The following is a 20,000-nucleotide window of genomic DNA, read 5'->3' as shown; positions in this document are numbered from 1 at the left end:
TCTTGGACTCTGAGTGCTGAGACAGCTGCCGCCATAGTTAAAAAGAACAAAGAAAGTAAAAAGTAAAGTTGCACATTTGCACAACAAAAATACAATATAAATGACAGAATTGCACATTTGCACAATAATAAATGATGCCATGCTACCTGTTGCCTCAATAAATACAAAGGTAAACATATTGCACATTCCCACAAACTTCCATACAAGGTAACATACATATATATACTGGATATTTCTCAGAAATGGGTGAAAACTAGAATAAAGGATATTAAAGGAGAGAATACTGGATTTATATATGATTCTAATGGGATGATTATGTAGAAGTAGCTCACCACAATGACTTCATAAGCTGATAATATGTAATAAAAATGTCTTCTTTTTTTTTTTTAGCTTTCTTTAGTTTTTTTCTGCCACCAAACAGCCAAAAAGAAAATCCCCAAAACTCTATTAATATACTGTACGTCTGGCTGCTATTCAGAAGTGATGTTGCTCTGTGGGTTTAAGATCCAGTCACAGAGCGGATGTGTTTGGACTCTGGCCTTCGCTGCGGTCAGCCTTGTGGGTAATTGTCTGGTCATCAGTGTGACAACTTACAACTGTTGTGGTTACAAAAGGGCCTCTTTGACGTTCCTGCGTTTGGGTGTAACAGCAATCATCCAGACGGCAAGCGGCCCAGACCCCTGCATTTTGGATGGGCGGCTTTTTTTCCGGGAGTTTCCATTTAGTTAGAATAATTGTTCACACACACACACACACACACACACACACACACACACACACACACACACACACACACACACACACACACACACACACACACACAAAAACACAACACATACACGTCCAGATAGCAGAAAACATCACTTTAACTGGCGGGTTGAGGTTGCAGTTCCAGCTGTTTTATGCCATTGCTAAATCTGCTCCAGCCTGCCGTGTAATTTAGATAGGCTGCACATTTTGGGGGTGGGGGGGTGTGCGGAAAAGTGGCATGTAAAGGCACATATACACAGACTCTAAAAGATGCACATGAACACAAACAAACATAGCCATTATTTTAACTGCTGGCACACACACACACACACACACACACACACACACACACACACACACACACACACACACACACACACACACACACACACACACCTAATGCACGTGAGTATAATGAGAGTGCCAGTTAGCAAGCAAGCAACACAGCCAGTCACAAGAATGTTGTTTTCAACCACAGGTGGTTCTACTTTACCCTCCCCTCCTCTCCCCTCCTGCCTTTTCTATCACTCCATCTCCCCTCCATCGTCTTCTTTTACCTCTCCCGCTCTCACCTTTTCTTCTCCTCTCTTTATCTGTGCCGTCTCACTCTTTTTTTCTACCTCTGCGTGTTTCTTCCAGGTTCAAGTTGCAGGTTGCAATTTGTCTACTAGCATGTATGTTCCCACCCCCATCCCCCTTGTCCCCCTCCTCCTCTTTTTTCTTTTTCTGCACACAAGTCTCTCCAGAGCCCGCCCGCATGTTTACATTCCCCCCCCTCTCCATATTTGGCCAGCTCAAGGTCTGTGTGCTTTCTGTTTCTTTATTTCTTAAATGTGCATTACATGTGTTGCACAAACTCTCCCACCTGTGGAAATGTGGTCACGCTTGCATGCATGCCGGCTAGTGAATGATCCACTCCTCAGCCCCCTTCCAAAAAGACATAAAAAATGCACAAGCACACACTCACTCACTCCGCAGCATTTGCCTACCTGTGTCAGCCGGGACAGGATGCAGGAGGAGGAGGAGGAGGGGTGAGGAGGGGGAAAAAAGGAGGGGGGGAGGCTAATTTCAAAAAACGGTGGTGACGGTGAAGGCGGGGATTCATAGTGCAGGGACGGAGCAGGCGAGGAAGGAGTGACATGAGAGAGGGGGGAAAAAAGAGAGAGAAAGAGAGAGAGAGTAGGGGAGGTGGTGGTGGTGGTGGTGGTGGGGGGGGGTGGACATAGGGGGGCTGTTAGCACCTTAAGAGAAAGAATGTTCTTTGCTTGTTTTCCTGTGGCAGCCTGAGAGAGACAGAGAGGACGGCAGCAGCAGCAGCAGCAGAGGAGGAAAGAGAGACTTCCAACTCAAAAGAATCAGCCTCTCTTCTTTTCTATCTCTCTCATCCTCTTTCTTTTATTTTTTTTATTCTGTCCTCGTCCTCGTTCTCACCCCCCCCTCCTCTTTTTTATCCTTTTCCTTTCTGCTTGTCATCTGTTTTCTCTTTTCCTCTTTCTCTGACTCTCCGAGGGGAGACTCCAGCAAGTTATTTCCATCCTGTTTCTAGTGTGCAGAGGGAACGGTGAGAGTTCAGCCGCTCACTCTCTTCTCAGGGACTTGCTGGTAAAGTAAAGCTGCTTTTCTTGATGCTGCTCATGACAGTTTGCATGGTAGTTTTGAGCGATACAGCTTATTCTGATAGTCATATTGTTATAGTTACAAAGTGTATTTATCAGTTTTTTTAGCATACTTGTTTGTGCATGTGTGTTTAAGGCTTATTAGACCAGCTGTGAGGTTTTAACATGCATGTCTGGTATTTGAGTTTATTGCCTCTCTGGACTTAAGAGGCTCTGCTCATACAGCTCTGGTATGCACTGTATGTACTGTCGCAATCACTGACTGTACGAGACGCTCTTATCTCATCTAAGTCTGTTAACCTTTATCCAAAAAAAGGAGTTTTTGTTTGATGTTTTACCGTCTAGGTGTTTCCAAACTTTTAGACTTGTTCAGAAATATATTCTCATGTTGCTACGGTTACTTAAAGTATAACAAAACGGAGCGTTATCGTGTGGTTTTTTGTGTGTGTGCAATCAGCTCTATCTGACTTTATCAGGTACAGACTGCTGTGACAGGCATGCCCTTTGCATGACACACACATGCACACACACACACACACACACACACAGTCACAAATACACACATATGCATCCGCCAGACTATACAAAGGGGCTCTGTTTTATCTACATGAAGTGTGTCTGGAGTCGTGGCTGTGGTCCAACAGGTGGTGTGTTTATGCGTGTGTGTCATAATGAATCATATACAGTAGTCGTGCAGGTACGGAGTCATACAGCAAGAATGCAAAGATTGTGACTTTTACATCTTAACTTTGATTTACTCATTAAAATATCTCTTATTAGTGCTGCTAGAATGCAAATGAAAGAAAATAGTTGGTAAACAGAGTTGACATTTTCCGCTACATCATCTTCAAATGTTACCATGCCCTGGATTTTGCCTCACAGGCTACACACAGGCTGCTTTAAACCTTTGACTGATAGGACTGCTGCATTAAATGTATATTATTTATGTTGGAGCTGAAATGATTAATCAGTTAATCACCAGAAAATGAATCTGCACCCATTTTGATCATCAATCAAACATCATTATCATCTTATAAATACCAAAAATGATCTGATTCCAACTTAAATATGAATACTTACTGGTAAATGGTTTTCTTTATTGTACAGTGAATATCTAGCATTTAAATATGTCTGAAATGATTAATCTTTATAATCAATCAAGAATCATTATCATCATTTTTAAGCAAAAATGCCCCAAAAAGGATCTGATTCCATCTTCTTAAATGTGAATATTTTCTAGTTTTCTCTTTTCCCTTCATTGTACACTGAATATCTTGAAGTGGTGAAATGGTTTTAGACCATTTTTTGGATATAACATGCAATTTAAATATGCCTGAAATGATTAATCAATTAATTGATTAGTGGATGGACAGAAAATGAAGCTGCAACCACTTTGATAATCAATCAAACATCATTATCATCATTTTTTTTAAGCATGAATGCAAAACAATTATCTAGTTCCAGCTTCTTTAATGTGAATATTTTCTAACTTTCTCTTTTCCTTTTATTGTACACTGAATATCTTTAAGTTTGGGACCATTTTTTGGACATAACATGCAATTTAAATATGTCTCCATGTGCTCTGTGATGTATATTTTTCTCTATTTTCTTCCATTTTGTTGACAAATCGCATGAATAAGATAAGATAATAATGAATTAAAGTTGTGAGTTGCAGCCCTAATGTGACTGGTGATACTCTTCACCCTTCTGTCAACATGTAAACCTTTATATGTAACACAGTGTTTTGTCTTCACAGCTCCCCTTCATATCCTGGACCCTGGAAATAGCAGTTTATATGCCAAAGTGAGGAAGAAGAAGAGTAGTGAGGAAGGAGCTTCGTTCCCCCTGACGACCAGCAGCCCGAGCTGCAGTGACCGAGCTCCGTCTGCCAGCAGTGACTCGGGCCTGTCTGTTGCCTCTCAGGGGCCGACCGGAGCCAGACAGAAGAGAGGGGCCACTCTGGACCAGCGCACCCGGGCAGAGAGGTTTCTCCCTGGGGTCGACATCGAGCTTGCTCAGCCTCTTCTGGAGGTTATGACTGAGCTCGGTGTATGCAGCGGAGGGGAGGGGGAGATGACTGGAGATGAGTCTGGCTTGGGGCACACTATCAATGGAGAGGTGTCATCCATCGAGAGGGAGACTGATATACTGGATGATGAGGATGATGTGGCGACTTCTACTTTAGACATGCCGAGCTCGAGCAGTATGTGCTCCCTCTCGTCCGAGACCCTGCCTGAAGTGCAGAGATCAGCTCAAACTGAGTACTCCACTCACTCCTGGGTTCAGCAGCAGATAGTCGATGTCCGCACTGAAAACTACGTCGCGGTAAACGGGCAAGAGAGGACGAACAGGACGAGAAAAGAGAAACCTCCACCTTTGGCATCTCCTGTTACGCCACAGAGGGGGCTCAGTAGCAGGGAAGCGGTGCAGAGAGGTCTGGTGAACGAGGACTGCACAGACAGTGTCACACAAAGCACGACCCACACTTCACAAACTTCTCCTTGCCAAGAGGAGGAGGAGGAAATGGCGTCTTTAGACACAGACATTGATGAGTCTATAGAGCAGCTGAACCAGCTGATTCTGGATTTGGATCCCACATTTGTTCCTGTTCCAACCCGCTGTGCCCCCCTGTCACGATCCGCCTCCCTCCAAACCAACGGACTCAGCCACCAAGGAAATACACACATTACCGGTAAGACCTGTCAAAATAAATATATTGGTTTAAAATTGGTTTAAAAACACTGAAGACTACATTCCTTTTTCCAGTGGCGAGAGCAGACAGTTTAAAGGGTCATTTCACCCAAATTATATGAAAAAATTAAAGACACATTGATGTTGAGTTTTTAGAAAGTTGCTATAGGGATGTCAATGTTGGTTGGCTGGTTGTTCCACCACTGTTATGCATTGACATTTTATTTTGTACAGACATTCTCGATCCTCGGACTGTGAACTTTCCCCCACAATGAAACTGACTTTTGTGGCGGTAACTGAAATATCTCAACAAACACCCGATGGATTACCATGATTTTTCTTATTTATCCAGTGAAATATTTCCTCATCTATGTGATACACTGGCAAAAAATTTGCTGCAGGCATTTGTGGTTTAGAGATGATGAAACCTACAGCTTTGGTGATCCCCTGACTCATTATCACGAGGTTCACATCTGTGGTTTTAACTGAAATGTTTTGACTATTATTTGGTGGATTGGTTATGAAATTCGCTACAGACATTTATGTTCACCTCAGGATGAATTAACTTTGTTGATATTCTGATTTTTTTTAAAATCTATCATCTGGTCAAACCATTTGGCTTATGATCAAATATCTGCAAAACTAATGATGTTCTCATCCGCCTCAGTTGTACTTTGTGTTTTAGTACAAATTACCAAATGTCCAGATGGAGAATATTAAAAGCATTGCTCCCTAAACATCAGTATAATACCATTGTTATTGTGAGCTGACGTTAGCATTTAGCTCAAAGCAGCACTGTATCTATGTATAAGTACAGACTCACAAAGCTGCAAGTGTAGACTTTTAGTTGTGTCATTTTTACCACGAACAAAATAACATTCGCCTAAATTGAATTGCTGATGTTTAAAAGGCAGATTTCATGACACCTCAGCTTTTCAGGCCAAAATTATCTGCATTGCTAAATATAATTCTGATAAAATATGTATGTATTTTGGGTGAACTGGCCCTTTAACTGAAGCATACAGTTCATTTACACATCTCTACCCGCACAGAGACACACAGCAGTCCACTGTGACATTTCGACTGGCTTGACATGCCACACTAAGAAAAATACACCTGTGCTAACAGGCTGGTGGTTAGATGAAGCTTCCAGGCTGAGCTTGTTATAATGTAGAGCTGAACTCAGCCTGCACACACACACACACACACACACACACACACACACACACACACACACACACACACACACACACACACACACACACACACACAGAGGAGCATTTATAACCCAGACTGAAGGACTGAAGCACTGGCTGATTGTGGAAATCTCCACCAGAGAGAGAGAGAGAGAGAGAGAAAGAGAGAGAGACAGAGAGAGAGAGAGAGAGAGAGAGACAGAGAGAGAGAGAGAGGGAGAGAGAAAGAGAAAGAGAAAGAGAGAAGGAAAGAGAGAGAGAGAGGGAGAGAGAGAGAGAGAGAGAGAGAGAGAGAGAGAGAGAGAGAGAGAAAGGGAGGGAGAGAGAGAGAGAGAGAGAGAGAGAGAGAGGGGGGCATGCATCTGTGTTTGTTACTGGTCTGTTTGTGTGTGTGTGCATGTGTGTGTTTGTGTGTTCGTGTGTGTGTGTGTGTGTATATGTCTGTGGTGTGTGTATGCGTGCAGTGTTTGCTGAAAGCGTGGAAGCGTTTTATTAAACAGGTAGTGGATATTCGTGCAGTGTAAAATATCAGGACCTCTGCTCTCTCTACACAATGATGTGTTTACACTCCAATCTGTCTTATTTGGAAATGGAAATATACAGGGCTTGGCAGAAAAAGGTTACATAATTAAAGTGTGTGTGCAATGGCAGACCCATTCGACCTCTCACCGCAGTAAATCTCAAGCTAAAGAAAACATTGTGCACTGATATAATTATAGAACGCACTGATTTGCTGTTGAAGATGAGATTAAATTAATTTCCTCCTTATCTGCAAAGCTTTGGTCAAGGATATAAGACGCTCGTGCCTGCAGCAGGACTGAGCTCAAAGCAGATTTATATCAAGGATTAGGATGTGTAACTTCTGATTAAAGAATAACAGAACTGTTCAAATACAGATAAAGAAATTGAGTTTTCAAAAGTTAAAGTTTAACTGAATGCTTTGCTGTGTAAATTAGCTGAATCCGTAGATCATAGGATGAGATATTGAAACATAGCTACATATAATATAACCCAAAACACCTGATGTTACATTGAATGCATCATTAAAAAGGCTTTGAAATGACGTAGAATACACTGGCAAGTTTTAGGGAAAAACACGCATCTTGTCCTAAATATGGCACACACAAACCAAACAACAAACAATGGAGATGGAAAGGAAAATGATGGTAACAAGTCTTCCAAATTCAGCAACCAAATATGTTATTTGAACGTTTGACTCCATAACAACGCATAGCAGTGTTTTCTGATCTGGCGCCTCTATTGCCAGTAATCAGAAGGATGACATCATGTATTTGTGTCTGTTTCAAACTGTTTCAAATCACAGATAAAAAAAAAATAAAAAATGCTGTTTTATGATGTGACAACTCTGTGGTTGAGATCTGGTTAGGTTTAGGCACAAAAACCACTTCAGGGAGAGATCATGGGTTGGGTGAAAATTATCATTTAATTGAAGAAACGTGGGGTTGGTTAACCTTAGGTGACCCTCGTGGTCATGGTTACAATAATAACCACATGGTTAAAGTTAAAGGAAGATTGTAGTTTTGATGCTTTTTAAAGAACAGACTTGATTTCATGGTTGGAAACAGGAAAGGAACAATGATCTCTTGTGGCAAAGTCCTCTGTTTTGTTGAATCACCCGACGCAATCTAACCCAACCTCCTCCCTTTGTGGGCTTTGTCGCTATATTGACGTCATTTCTGGTGATAATTACTGCGGCCACTAGATGGCATCTGTCATTTCAACGTAAATATTGGTCGTTTTGAGCCACTGGCATTACGATGGTTACGTTTTTCTTCAGAGGACAGTCTCGAAGATGTATCATTACAGATCCCACTGCTTTTCTTGGCAAGACCAAATGGTAAATGGACTGTACTTATATAGCGCCTTTCTAGTATTTACACTACAACTCATTCACCCATTCACACACATTCATACACTGATGGCAGGAGCTACCACGCAGGGTGCCAACCTGCTCATCAGGGGGAATTTAACCATTGATACACATTCATACACCGTTGGCGCAGCAACGGGAGCAATTTCGGGGTTAAGTGTCTTGCCCAAGGACACATCGACATGTGGACTGGAAGAGCCGGGAATCGTACCGCCAATCTTCCAATCGGGGGATGACCGCTCTACCTCCTGAGCCACCAACCCTCCTGTTCCTTTGATTGGCTAGCACTTGTTCCCCTTCGTTGCTTAGGTTGGTTAGGTTTAGGTGTGAGGAGTAAGATCGGTTAGGGTAAGAACATTAAGGTAAGCTAATGAGAGGCAGAGTAGATGTTGCCAAGAAAGTCAATAGGATCCATGGCGTGTGCTGGCTTTCATACACTTTATTTCTGTTGACATCGTAGTGCCATAAGTCACTGCACATTAATCTACAATCTGTCACGCCTAAAATCCATAATCGTAAAGTATGACACAGATAGCGATCAGGACTGAGTTTGACATGCAGTAAACTTACACACTGGTTGTTCTTACTTACTGTCCTGTACGTCTTTTGATGTTCTTTCAAAACGCCATTAAACCTAAAATGACTCGAGGACAAGTGAAACTTTGAACCTGAACGTTTTCTTGACCCGTGTGTCTCGGTTCAGCTTCTTGGGCGCTCCTTTCCTCTCATCCTGCTGGGACATATGACAGATTTATTCTCCTTCGTATCCATTGGGACAGAGCCCGAAGGATGAGGCACATTTCTGCCGTGACCTCCGCGCCTGATTCATTTAGTGTTTGACAGCCTGCAGGTCAATAGGTGTGTGCGTGATGTAATCACTTCCCAGTTCTTTGCATACAGAGCAGCTGTTCCATCAAAGCGAACCTCAGACCGGCCCGATGCTTCATTTGGGAGCTCCTGACAGAGTCGAGGGCTGACGAGAACGGCCGTGACACCTCCTGAATCATGCTACTCCGAGGCAGCTGTGGTTATTGGTGATCCGCGACCATGTGCCACGCGGGGTTACATTACTGCTGACGTTTAACCTTTGACCCTGCATTTCTTTTTGTACGACATCAGGTCAGCGAAAGGTCTTCAAGTTCTCCTCCAATCATGGAATTTGAACTCAGGGAAATTGAACATATGTGATTGTGTGTATGTAGGCCAGCGATTGTGTTTGGGGGGAAGGAGGTTGATAGCTCCTCGGGGCATATTTGAAGCAGTAGCTCTAATATTTCACTGATCGGTTACTGTGACAATCTGTGTGTGTGTGTGTGTGTGTGTGTGTGTGTGTGTGTGTGTGTGTGTGTGTGTGTGTGTGCAGGAGTCTAGTAAAGCATGATTTCGAGGCGATGTTTTGAGGCAGGAATTTGTAAGCGATCAGGAATGCTTTTGAAGTCCAACACAACACTTTGCTATCCAGTGTGTTTGCATCACGCCTCCCTTCTCCCTCTCATCATCTCAGGGTCGAGTTCTTCAAAAGAGAAAAAGCCGTCTGCTCTCTCAAATACAAGCGCGATGATACTCGACACTAGAAAAAAAAAAACCCAGAGTGGAAGCACCTTCAGCGGACCCGCCGGTGTCGCAGAGTAACCGGATTAGTTTCAGTTTGACTGACTTTTGGCTTTCATGTGATTTCTACATGATGGATGATCACACTGAAAGCTGAGCTCACAATGTTCCTTATCGCTGTTTATAGTTGATATGCACAATTGAGTTTTATCCCATAAATGGTAAATGTCTAGAATGATGTAATACCAGTCAGACTTTGGTTTCTGTGGTATGGTTGGGGATTCGGTGTGTTTCCATGGTCTTAAAAAGGCTGTAACGCAGTAAAGTAAGACAATGATTGAAATGTCTTTTTCTCTCTACTGTCACATCTCCATTTTTTATTTTAGTTTCTTGGTAGAGCTGCCACGATTAGTTGAGAAACAGAAGATTCATTGGCAACTGTGTTATCATTTTAAGTATTTTCTTGAGAAAAAAAAGTGCTGTTTTCTAGTTTCTCCAATGGAGGAGCGTAAACTGAGTATCTTTGGGTTTTGGACTGCTGGTCATACAAAACAAGACATTTGAATGCTTCATCTTGGACTCTGGAAAACTGGGATAATAAAATGTGAGAAGACGATTGACAGATTAGTCGATTATGAAAATAATCATTACTGGCAGCCCCTTATTCACATTACTACTTTAAGCTTACTGCAAAAACATCAGTCCAAAGTCAGCCTCCAAATACAGCCAATCTATCCATATCAAAGTATTCTGTAATAAATATGACCCTCATCTGGTCCAGATTCTTGATGAACTGCAACCAGGGATCTAATCTAGCCAGCTGGCTGATAAAAGTGTATAAAAACCCAGTGGCAGGTGTTTTCTGTGGAGAGTTTAACAAATCCTTCAAGGCCTCCTCCCCCGACAATCTTCATACAGTTTATACATAATAAGTAGAAAAGCTGTTTCTGCCTGTCATAACGGTGCTCTGTCTCCCATCTGACACCTCATTTCAGCTCAGACACACCTTCACATGTTCAACAATGCATTCAAATCCATCTGCAGCCAAACAATCATTTGAAATAAAGACAATAAGCTGTTTGACCCAGATGCAGCAGTATAGTGTGTAGAGCAGCTGTGTAGATCTAATGCAACAGGTTGGTAGGATACGTCTGATTGGTAGGAGGAGGATGCAGATTCACACATCATCACACAACACAAATTACAGCTCCGAACTATTGATTTCATCTTGTATTGTATGTTTTTAAAGTTTGGTGTAACCTTGCAGATGTTGCCGTGTACTTTGGGAATACCTGTTACAGATTTTTTAAACTTATTTTTAACTTTGTGAGTGTATTTTGCTACTCAAAAAAGTATATTTTGTGTTCAGTCTTAACCAGGCTTCAAAGTTTGCTGTGATAAATATATGTGGTGACTTTGACAAAAAATAATCACAGGATAGAAATGACTTCTTTCCCCCATGGATGGACATGTTTTCAAATAGCCAAACTTTCCAATTGAAGATGCAAACAGTGAATATTTTGTACCATTACTTACACTGAAAGATTAGTCTGTAGAGCCTGAATGGCACTTGGCTTTTGAGGCTGATTTTTGATACAGATGCCTTAAATCTGTTTTTTTGCCTTAAATTTTGTTCTTCTGTTTTAGATATTTAATGAGCATGAGATTTTACTTGTCATTGCTCACATAGATAAACTATTTAATGATGTTGCTGCTTCTAAATTACTGCAAACTTTAGCACCTCTGTTATGCATATTTTGTTATTTATCAATAGACATTTTATTTATTTATATATTTCTAAGCTAGTTAATGCTTTACCCTTTGCTCTCTGTCAAATCAGATATACCTTAAATGTATGGTTGTCATTAAGTAGCAGAAAAAGTGATATAAATATTCATAATTGCTTGATGTTTAGTCAAAGAAACACTACATATCCGTTATGCTGGTGATAAATTATAGTCACATATGAGAGTTAACTCAGTAAATCTATATATTTTCTGGATGAGGTCCAGCCAGGGGGGGGTAATGATCTACGCTCATCTGATTGTTCCAACAGATGTTTTTCCGACAGGACGCCATGTTGTTCCACCATCTGGTCACAGTGAAGTCTTGCTTAGTCACAGACTCTGCCTCGTGCGCTGCTGATAAACACACTGATAGATGCTTTTGTCTGAAACAAACAAGCCAAACATGAACCTGTGTCATCACCTTTTGTTGTCATAATAACAAGGTGTCATGAGATGTAATGTTATGGATATCTAGAAGAACAGACGCAACTGTTTGTGGATATTTAATTTCATATCGAACACATGACTGAGTTTGATTCATTGGTTGATTACATATCAGATTGTTATCTGTCTGGCTGTCTGGCTCTCCGTGTCTGCCTCCCTCTCTTCTTCGCTCACTCCTCTCTTTATCTCTCTTTTTCTGATCAGGTTGGACGCAGCACAAACAGGTCAGCGATGTGACAGACTGTGGTGGTCTCCGCAGTCCAGGGTGGAGAGTTAATGGGCCTCAGGGCTTCAGAGGCTCCCCTCTTCACAGCCCCCCCTCACTGTCTCCTCAGGTAAACACTTCCTCTGTTCATCTCATTTGGTAGTTACACTTCTCTTATAGTAGGAGATATTTAAACACTGATACATTCAAACATAGTAGAAAAAAATGGATCTGTCATTTATGGAAGCAGTGAAAGACGTTTTTTCCTCTCTGTAATCATTCCTCCTGTTCATACTGACTATTAAAATATCTCCATCAAATGTGCTTTCAGTGTAAAGTGATGGAGGACAAAATCCACATTTAGTGTAAAAATGCATTTAAAAGTAGATGATCAGCTTCTATTGATCTTCATCAGTCTGAGTTAGTCATATCAAGTGATATCTGACACATTTACAGTCTTTTTAGCATCAGATTCCCTCTTAGTGTTTCCCTGTTGAGCTGTGGTGGAAGTATAGTAACAAAAAGACTTTGGCACTAAAAATACTGCAACGTTGAAACATAGAAGATGAAGATTTGACTCATTTGGACGACTGAAGCTTCATATTAGCTTCAGATCAACTTTTAAATATATTTTTGCACAGAAGGAGGACCATTACTTCCATTAGTGCATTATGAAGGGATCTCCTGAGGACCGGTGTGAAGAGAGGAAAGGATTACAGCAAGAAAAACCCACTTCAGTGTTCATTTGGACACCTGACTGTTGCTTTAAGACAGACTTGAAAAAATAGTGAACCTCTCTCAGATCCTTCAAGCTCAGGCTTAAAGAGACAGGAGTTGAAACGGCTTGTTTCAGACAGAGGCTGAACTGAGTGGCTCCATGAAGAGACACTATAAGATAAATAAGGAGTTATTTTTAACTGGAAATCATGAACAGATATCAAAGTAGAGCCCAAGAATATAAATATAGACAATTTAAGTAAATGTAGTGATACCACAATGCAAAAACCCTACGTAGGTAAAGTACAAATTTTGCAGAAATTCAGGTGACCATGACTGATATATTATAATACATTTTATTATTAATACTGAAGCATCAGTGTATAAGCAGCATGTTACTGTTGTAGATGCTAAAGGTGGAAAAAAACCTCTGATACACAAATCAGTTTTCAGTCTTTGGATTCTTTTCTTTGGACTTTTCTTGGTGACATTTTGGATCATTTGAACCTTTATTGAAACGAAACCATGCGAGAAGTTTAGCGGTGAACTGTCTCCTTGGTGAACATGTGTTGCTCTTATCTTACTTAAGCTTTTCTTTTCTACCTTTCATTCCTTCCTCCCTCCATCTGTCTGTCTTTTGTTTTTCTTTTCAGTCGCGCTTTCTGCTTTCTTGTGCTCGTTCTTATGGCTGGGCGGCTTGAATGGCCCGACTGTTTACACCAAAACACAGTCTGTAGCCACACACAGATCACAAGACTGATATCTGCTGGTGTGTTCATGTGTGTGTGTGTGTGTGTGTGTGTGTGTGTGTGTGTGTGTGTGTGTGGGCTTGTCAACTCATAAGACTTTGAAAAAAAAAAAAAACCCTCCTTGTTTCTTTTCTTACTTATTTTTCCCTTATTTTTTAAAGTACGGGCTTCTCTACAAAACCAACAGCATGGATTTTCGGGGACAAACGGATAACGCCGACATCGTCCCGTCCACTCCGTCCTTCCCAGTGACTCCTCCGACGCCCTACGGTAAGCGATAACGCCAAAAAAATGGACACTTCTCACTTGTGGGTGTTTCTCTGTTTTGCAATCTTATCAGTGTCTTTTCCTTCTCATTCTCCTTCCTAGTGAAAAACTTCCCAGAGTTTTCCCAGCTCAAACCCAGCATCCAGTGGGAGCAACCCAGCTGGACTCAAGGTACACTTTCCCAGGAGTCTGTGTGTGTGTGTGTGTGTGTGTGTGTGTGTGTGTGTGTGTGTGTGTGTGTGTGTGTGTGTGTGTGTGTGTGTGTGTGTGTGTGTGTGTGTATGTGTGTGTGTGTGTGTGACAAGTTATATATAAGTGTGTGTCTGTGGTTTTTTAAGCCTGACTGGCGAGAAAGTTACAACCAAAACACTCGAACCCCTGATAGTTGCCGGACAGGGTTCAGGAGCCGGCTGGAATGTACTCCTGGCACAATATATCAAAACACACACACACACACACGCTCACACACCCACGCACACACACACACACCTGGCTCGCTCATTGTTGCCATTGGCTGCAAATGTGGGCATGGCTCTGTTTTTGGTAAGTCTGGTTAGAAACAGACTGTGAGTGTTTGTTTCTGGCTAAATAGGGTTCATTATTTTTAGGTTTCTTACATCATATTGAGGTAAAAAAAGGAAAAAAAAGGAAAAAAAGAAGCAGTTTGGGGGTATATACAAAGGGAGGTTTTACTGTAGATATCCTTTTAGGCCTTATGCAGGACAGCTGATGCTCGCTGACCGCTAATAATAGTCGACGGTAACAGAGGAAGAGACCACTGCTTGCAGGATGTCCACTCACGTCCTGTTCTGGGAGGGGACAGGAGGAGAGGGGAGGGTCTTTTGTTGGCCCGGGACATCCGGAGAGACCGGTGCCTAAACAGATACGTACCACGCACAGCTGCAGAAGGAATTTACTGGTAGTGGTGTCAAAAGAAGAAGAAGAAGAAGAAAAAAGTAAAAAAAACAGTAGCGTGTTTCAGTGGCTGACGTTCATATCTGATCCGAGCGGTTGTCATGTTCCTGTGGTGGCTTTAAACTTTTTGTGCTTTTTTTTCCCCACGCGGAGAAATACACACGAACACACAGTATGACTTAGTTTATAGACGAATACCTCAAATGATAAAGGTACTAAAGATCAAACTCTCTGTTGGCTGTAAAATATTTGTTCCTCCAGCAGCGTTGCACAGCTCGGCCAGCGTCTATAGAAACATTTTAGACTCCGCCTCCTCTCAAAAGTGTGTTTTGCTTACTGTTACTTCACTTAGATGTTTGACCTTTTAAAGTGCAAGGCTTGACACTACAAGTTTGTTTGTTTTTACATTTATCTGATTAAGGAAGACAGTTTTTTCTGAGTTTAAAGCCTCCATTGCACGCACACTGAGAAGGGACTTTTCACTGTAGTACGATACATCTTGTATCCAATAGTTAAGCTTATTATAATATATAAAAATAACTGCATATTCATAGATCTTAGATTTTTCACTGAGGGAGCAGGATGAGTTATTTTAAGTGATGCTTTGTCATATATTTTAAAGGAGACATGCACATTTCCCGATCCATGTTTTTCATTCTGGAGCTATACTGGATTAAGTTTTTATTATTTAGCTAAAAACACATTATTTATCTTATACTGGCCCTTAATGCAACACCTTAGCTCAGTGTCTGTTTGAGCTCCTGTGACTTTAAGGCACTCCTACAGCCGGGCCTGATTCTGATTGGTTAGCTCCAGTAAGCTTCCTCTGGCTCCGGAGGCTACGTAAACAAACAGTATTTATAGGATTTTTTAAATCTTTTTTCTTGTTCTTTACTGGAAATATAAACGTCTCAATACATCTGCGTATGTTTGAGAATTAATCTGTTCTGAAATATGCAAATCATGAAACAGCCTTAGTAACAATCTTAGCAACAACATTTGTGGCATCAGTTGGAGGAAAAAGTTGAAGTAACTTTGCATCCAGAGCATCCAGACTAAAGGCCTGGCTTCTGAGTTTAATGCAACATTTTTATATACCTTCACCTCAAGTTTAGGGTCATGTTTAACGTTTGATATCTTAAAAGCAGACAAGTGACAGAAAACCACAAAAACCATGACATGTCTGCTTTAAAAACACGTCTTGAGGGGATTTTATTGGTTGAAGCTTAACGAGAGCCTTGGCTTAACTCATTTAGGAGGAAAACTTCCAAAGGACTTGCATGTAAAAAAGGATAAAACTAGTATTTATCCCACAGTTTGTAATATTTCCTGACAGGAACATTCAAAGCTTCTCTGACTCCGCTAACTGTGCTGAGGTTTCTTGGTCCTTACTTGAACCCCAGCTACCCAAAATAGTAGTAATAGTTCACCCAAGTTATCACAAGGGACCTAAAACTACTACTACATATCTAAAGATACATAAACTGTTTAACAAGATACAAACTGCACTTATTTACTGAACTAAACATACACAGATGTAACTCGGCTAACACAGTGATCTTTAAACTACTGCAGGATAATACTTTAATACTTCTAAAGACTGTTGCAATTAGGGTTGCATGTATAAAAGCCAATAATGTTGTCACTAAACACATCGAATATCCAGAATATAGAAAATAATGTTAAATACAGATTAATACAGAAGCTAATGTTTACTCATTACTTCCTGCATGTACTAATAAAAGCATTTGAGTATGAAGGCAGTGTGAAACTGGGAGTGTTTATAAGCCTGTTTTTAGTTAAATATCTTTATTAACCCTCCTGTCGTCCCCCCGGGTCAAATTGACCCCGTCTGTTTTGACTGTTCCTTCTTTCCTCCCTTCCTTACTTCCATCTGTCCTTCCTCCCTCCCTCCTTCTCTCTTTATTTCCTCCTTCTCTCTTTCTTTCCTTCCTCTCTCTTTCCTCCCTTCCTTCTTTCTTTCCTCCATCCCCCTTCCTTCTGTCCTTCCTTCCTTCCTTCCTTCCTTCCTTCCTTCCTTCCTTCCTTCCTTCCTCCCTCCCTCCTTCTCTCTTTCTTTCATCCCCCCTACCGTCCTTACTTCCTTCTTTCCTCTGTCCTTCTTTCCTTCCTTCCTTCCTTCCTTCCTCCCTTCCTCTTTTCCTTTCTCCCTCCCTCCTTCCCTCCTTCCTTCTTTCCTCCCTCCCTCCCTCCTACCTTCCTTACTTCCTTCTTTCCTCCGTCCTTCCTTCATTCATCCCTTCCTTCTTTCCTTTCCTTTCCTCCCTTCCTTCCTCCCTCCTTTCATTCCTTCCTTCCTCATTCCTTTCCTCCCTTCTTTCCTTCCTCCCTCCCTCCTTTCCTTCCTTCTTCCTCCTTTCCTTCCTCCTTTCCTTCATTCTTCCTCCCTTCCATTCTCCTTTGCTTCCTTCTCCCTCCCTTCCATCCTTCCTTCTTCCTCCCTTCCTTCCTTGACTCGAGGACAACAGGAGGGTTAAATTAGGTCAAAGTAGTAAATATGGGCTCTGACTTTGCTCTCATGTGTCTTATTTACACTGATCTTACATCGTTTTTCATCTGCTGCATATAAACAGAACATATAGCGACCGTAGCACCTTCTCATCTGTTTATTGATAACAAAACCAAAGTGATGTTGATGATGGTGTTTTCTTTGCACACAGATAAGTTCATCCTCTCAAAGGGTCAGGTCCACCTCCGCCTGTTTATTATAAACATGTTAGTCTGAGCGGAGAGGCGGCAGGATGGAGAAGGTGGCGATGAAAGAGGAATTATTACTTGTGTACAGACAAACAGCTGATTCTTCTCTCTCTGTCCGCCGAAGAATTAACAAAGGGCACAAAATATCTTTTTGCTCACTCCCATTTTTGGGGGCAGACACGAGTTTCCTGTTTCCCACAGTCAAAGACGGACCAAACGTCTGGGAAACAATCTGCCATGTCGAGACAGAACGGTTACATTCCCCTTCGTTTCAATGATTTTTATTTTATGTTTACAGTAATTACTGCAATCTGAATTTGACCAGAGGCTACTTTAATGTGGAGAGAGATTACAGAGGGGCGGCAGCAGCAAGCAGCTCCAAAACAACAATAACAATGATGATGCACTCAGTCAGTCAGCTGTGCCGAACCCCCCAGAGTGGAGTTCCCACCGGGTTATCACCAGGCTAATCTCACCGCCGAGGACCTGGTGATGTTTCTGCTGCTGCTCTCAGGCTCGGCACATATTTAAGAAGTAAAGCAGACTAGTAAACACTGATTTTGGTGATTTAAGGTCCAGATTGAGTAGAAAGAAATGACTTAAAGAATTACTTAGGGTGGATTAGGGTAATGCCATTCTGACTTTTGTGCCATATTTAAATATGAATCCAATACATTACATCAACACCTTATATCATTATGAAAGCATCAAGATCTTTCCTTGTTAAATCAGAAGACAGTTTTTAGATATTGTACTCAAATATAATATAATATGCACATATATTAGCATTCCTTGTGTCAAATCTGGGACATTAGTTTTTAAGCATATGCATCATTTAACCCTTTATGGGGCGATTAACTATATTTGGTAACTTCTGTAAACATCAAAAATTGCCTCCACATGCTTCTCTGTGATGCTGGATTTTTTATATATATATATATAAATGTTTACCTTAGACCAGCAATGAACCATATATGGTAACTTCACTGACTTTGATTTGCAACATAAAAATGAAAAATTTAGAAAAAAGTCATGTAATATCCCCCTGATAAGTCTGTATAGGGTTTAAATTTTGAGTTTCCAAGTATTTTAATGAGTGCTCTATAAAGGGTTAATGTTCAAATACATCATAAACATAGTGTATCAATTGAGAACATTGTTTTTCTTCATGCCGGGTTTATATCCGTAACATTGATTTTTCGGTCAATATGATGTCACTGACCTTTTAAATGGACTTTATAAGGGGTACTTCCTGTTTGGCTCTTTTTTCCTGCCCCCCCATTTATGACCTCACACCTACACAGTCATATGATTTCTGTTACATGACACCCCTGCTTGGATTTAACATCAATCATGTTCACTTTAATGTTGTAGAAAAGTATATAAATGCACTGGAGCTTAAGGTGTCCCACATTACACTACTCCACCTGATATCTTACTTGATTTTACTTTGATTTTTTTGTTTCAATTTGGGTCTTAAATGCACTTTTCAGCCACTTTTATCCCAGTTTTAATCCACATTTAAGGATGACCTTTCACCTTTTAACCTTCGTGTCGTCCTCCCGGGTCAAATTGACCCCGTCTGTTTTGACTGTTCCTTCTTTTCTCCCTTCCTTCCTCCGTCTGTCCTTCCTCCCTTCCTCCTTCTCTCTTTCTTTCCTTCCTCTCTTTCCTTTCTTCCTTCCTTCTGTCCTTCCTTCCTTCCTTCTTTCCTTCCTTCATCCCCCTTTCGTCCTTCCTTCTGTCCTTCCTTCCTCCCTCCCGCCTTCTTTCCTTCCCTCCTTCCTTCCTTTGTTCCTTCCTTCCTCCCTCCTTCTCTCTTTCTTTCCTCCCCCTACCTTCCCCCCTTCCTTCTTTCCTCTGTCCTTCTTTCCTTCCTCCCTCCCTCCCTCCCTCCCTCCCTCCCTCCCTCCCTCCCTCCCTCCCTCCTTTCCTTCCTTCTTATTCCCTTCCATCCTTCCTTCCTCCCTCCCTCCCTTCTTTCATTTTTCCTCCCTTCCTTTCCTTCCTTCTTCCTCCCTTCCTTCCTTCCTTCCTTCCTTCCTTCCTTCCTTCCTTCCTTCCTTCCTTCCTTCCTTCCTTCCTTCCTTCCTTCCTTCCTTCCTCCCTTCCTCCCTCCCTCCTTTTCTTCCTTCTTCCTCCCTTCTTTCCTTTCCTTGTTAAAGCACATTTTCCCAGTTTTAATCAACATTTAAGGATGGCTTCTCGCCTTTAAAAATGCCAAATTAGATTATACAAAAACACAGAAGTCATATGCACCAAATGATTTTTGGGTTGTCAAGTGAAAAATGTTAAATATGATAAATCAGCTTGTTTATAGCTTGATATTTTTCCATGAGGTCAAAGTGGTCGTTAAATTGCTGTCCAAAGAAATACATCAACAAACTTATAGATGCAAGATTTATGCATTATGATGAGTTGTGTGTTTGGCTTTGACCTAAAGATGAATTCTGCTACTGTTGTCTCTGAAGTTGTGTTATTTTTCCCCAAGACAGCAAAAGTT

The 20,000-nt window shown here is 41.4% G+C and overlaps 1 protein-coding gene across 6 annotated transcripts in view; it reads left to right on the top strand.

The window, feature by feature from the left end:
- The window catches only part of LOC133984390 (tensin-3-like), a 66,163-nt gene that overhangs the window by 18,511 nt on the left and 27,652 nt on the right, over positions 1-20,000 (top strand). For all 6 annotated transcript variants that reach the window (XM_062423689.1, XM_062423688.1, XM_062423686.1 and 3 more), the window contains 4 exons: positions 4,123-5,058; positions 12,131-12,261; positions 13,759-13,867; positions 13,967-14,035. In XM_062423689.1, coding sequence (XP_062279673.1) covers positions 4,123-5,058; positions 12,131-12,261; positions 13,759-13,867; positions 13,967-14,035 — 1,245 coding nt within the window. The remainder of the gene's footprint in view (positions 1-4,122; positions 5,059-12,130; positions 12,262-13,758; positions 13,868-13,966; positions 14,036-20,000) is intronic.

This window comes from Scomber scombrus, chromosome 8 (genome assembly GCF_963691925.1).
Source record: "Scomber scombrus chromosome 8, fScoSco1.1, whole genome shotgun sequence".
NCBI classification, from domain to species: Eukaryota; Metazoa; Chordata; class Actinopteri; order Scombriformes; family Scombridae; genus Scomber; species Scomber scombrus.
The sequence above is the reverse complement of the archived record's forward strand: the minus strand, read 5'-3'. Positions and strand labels throughout refer to the sequence as shown.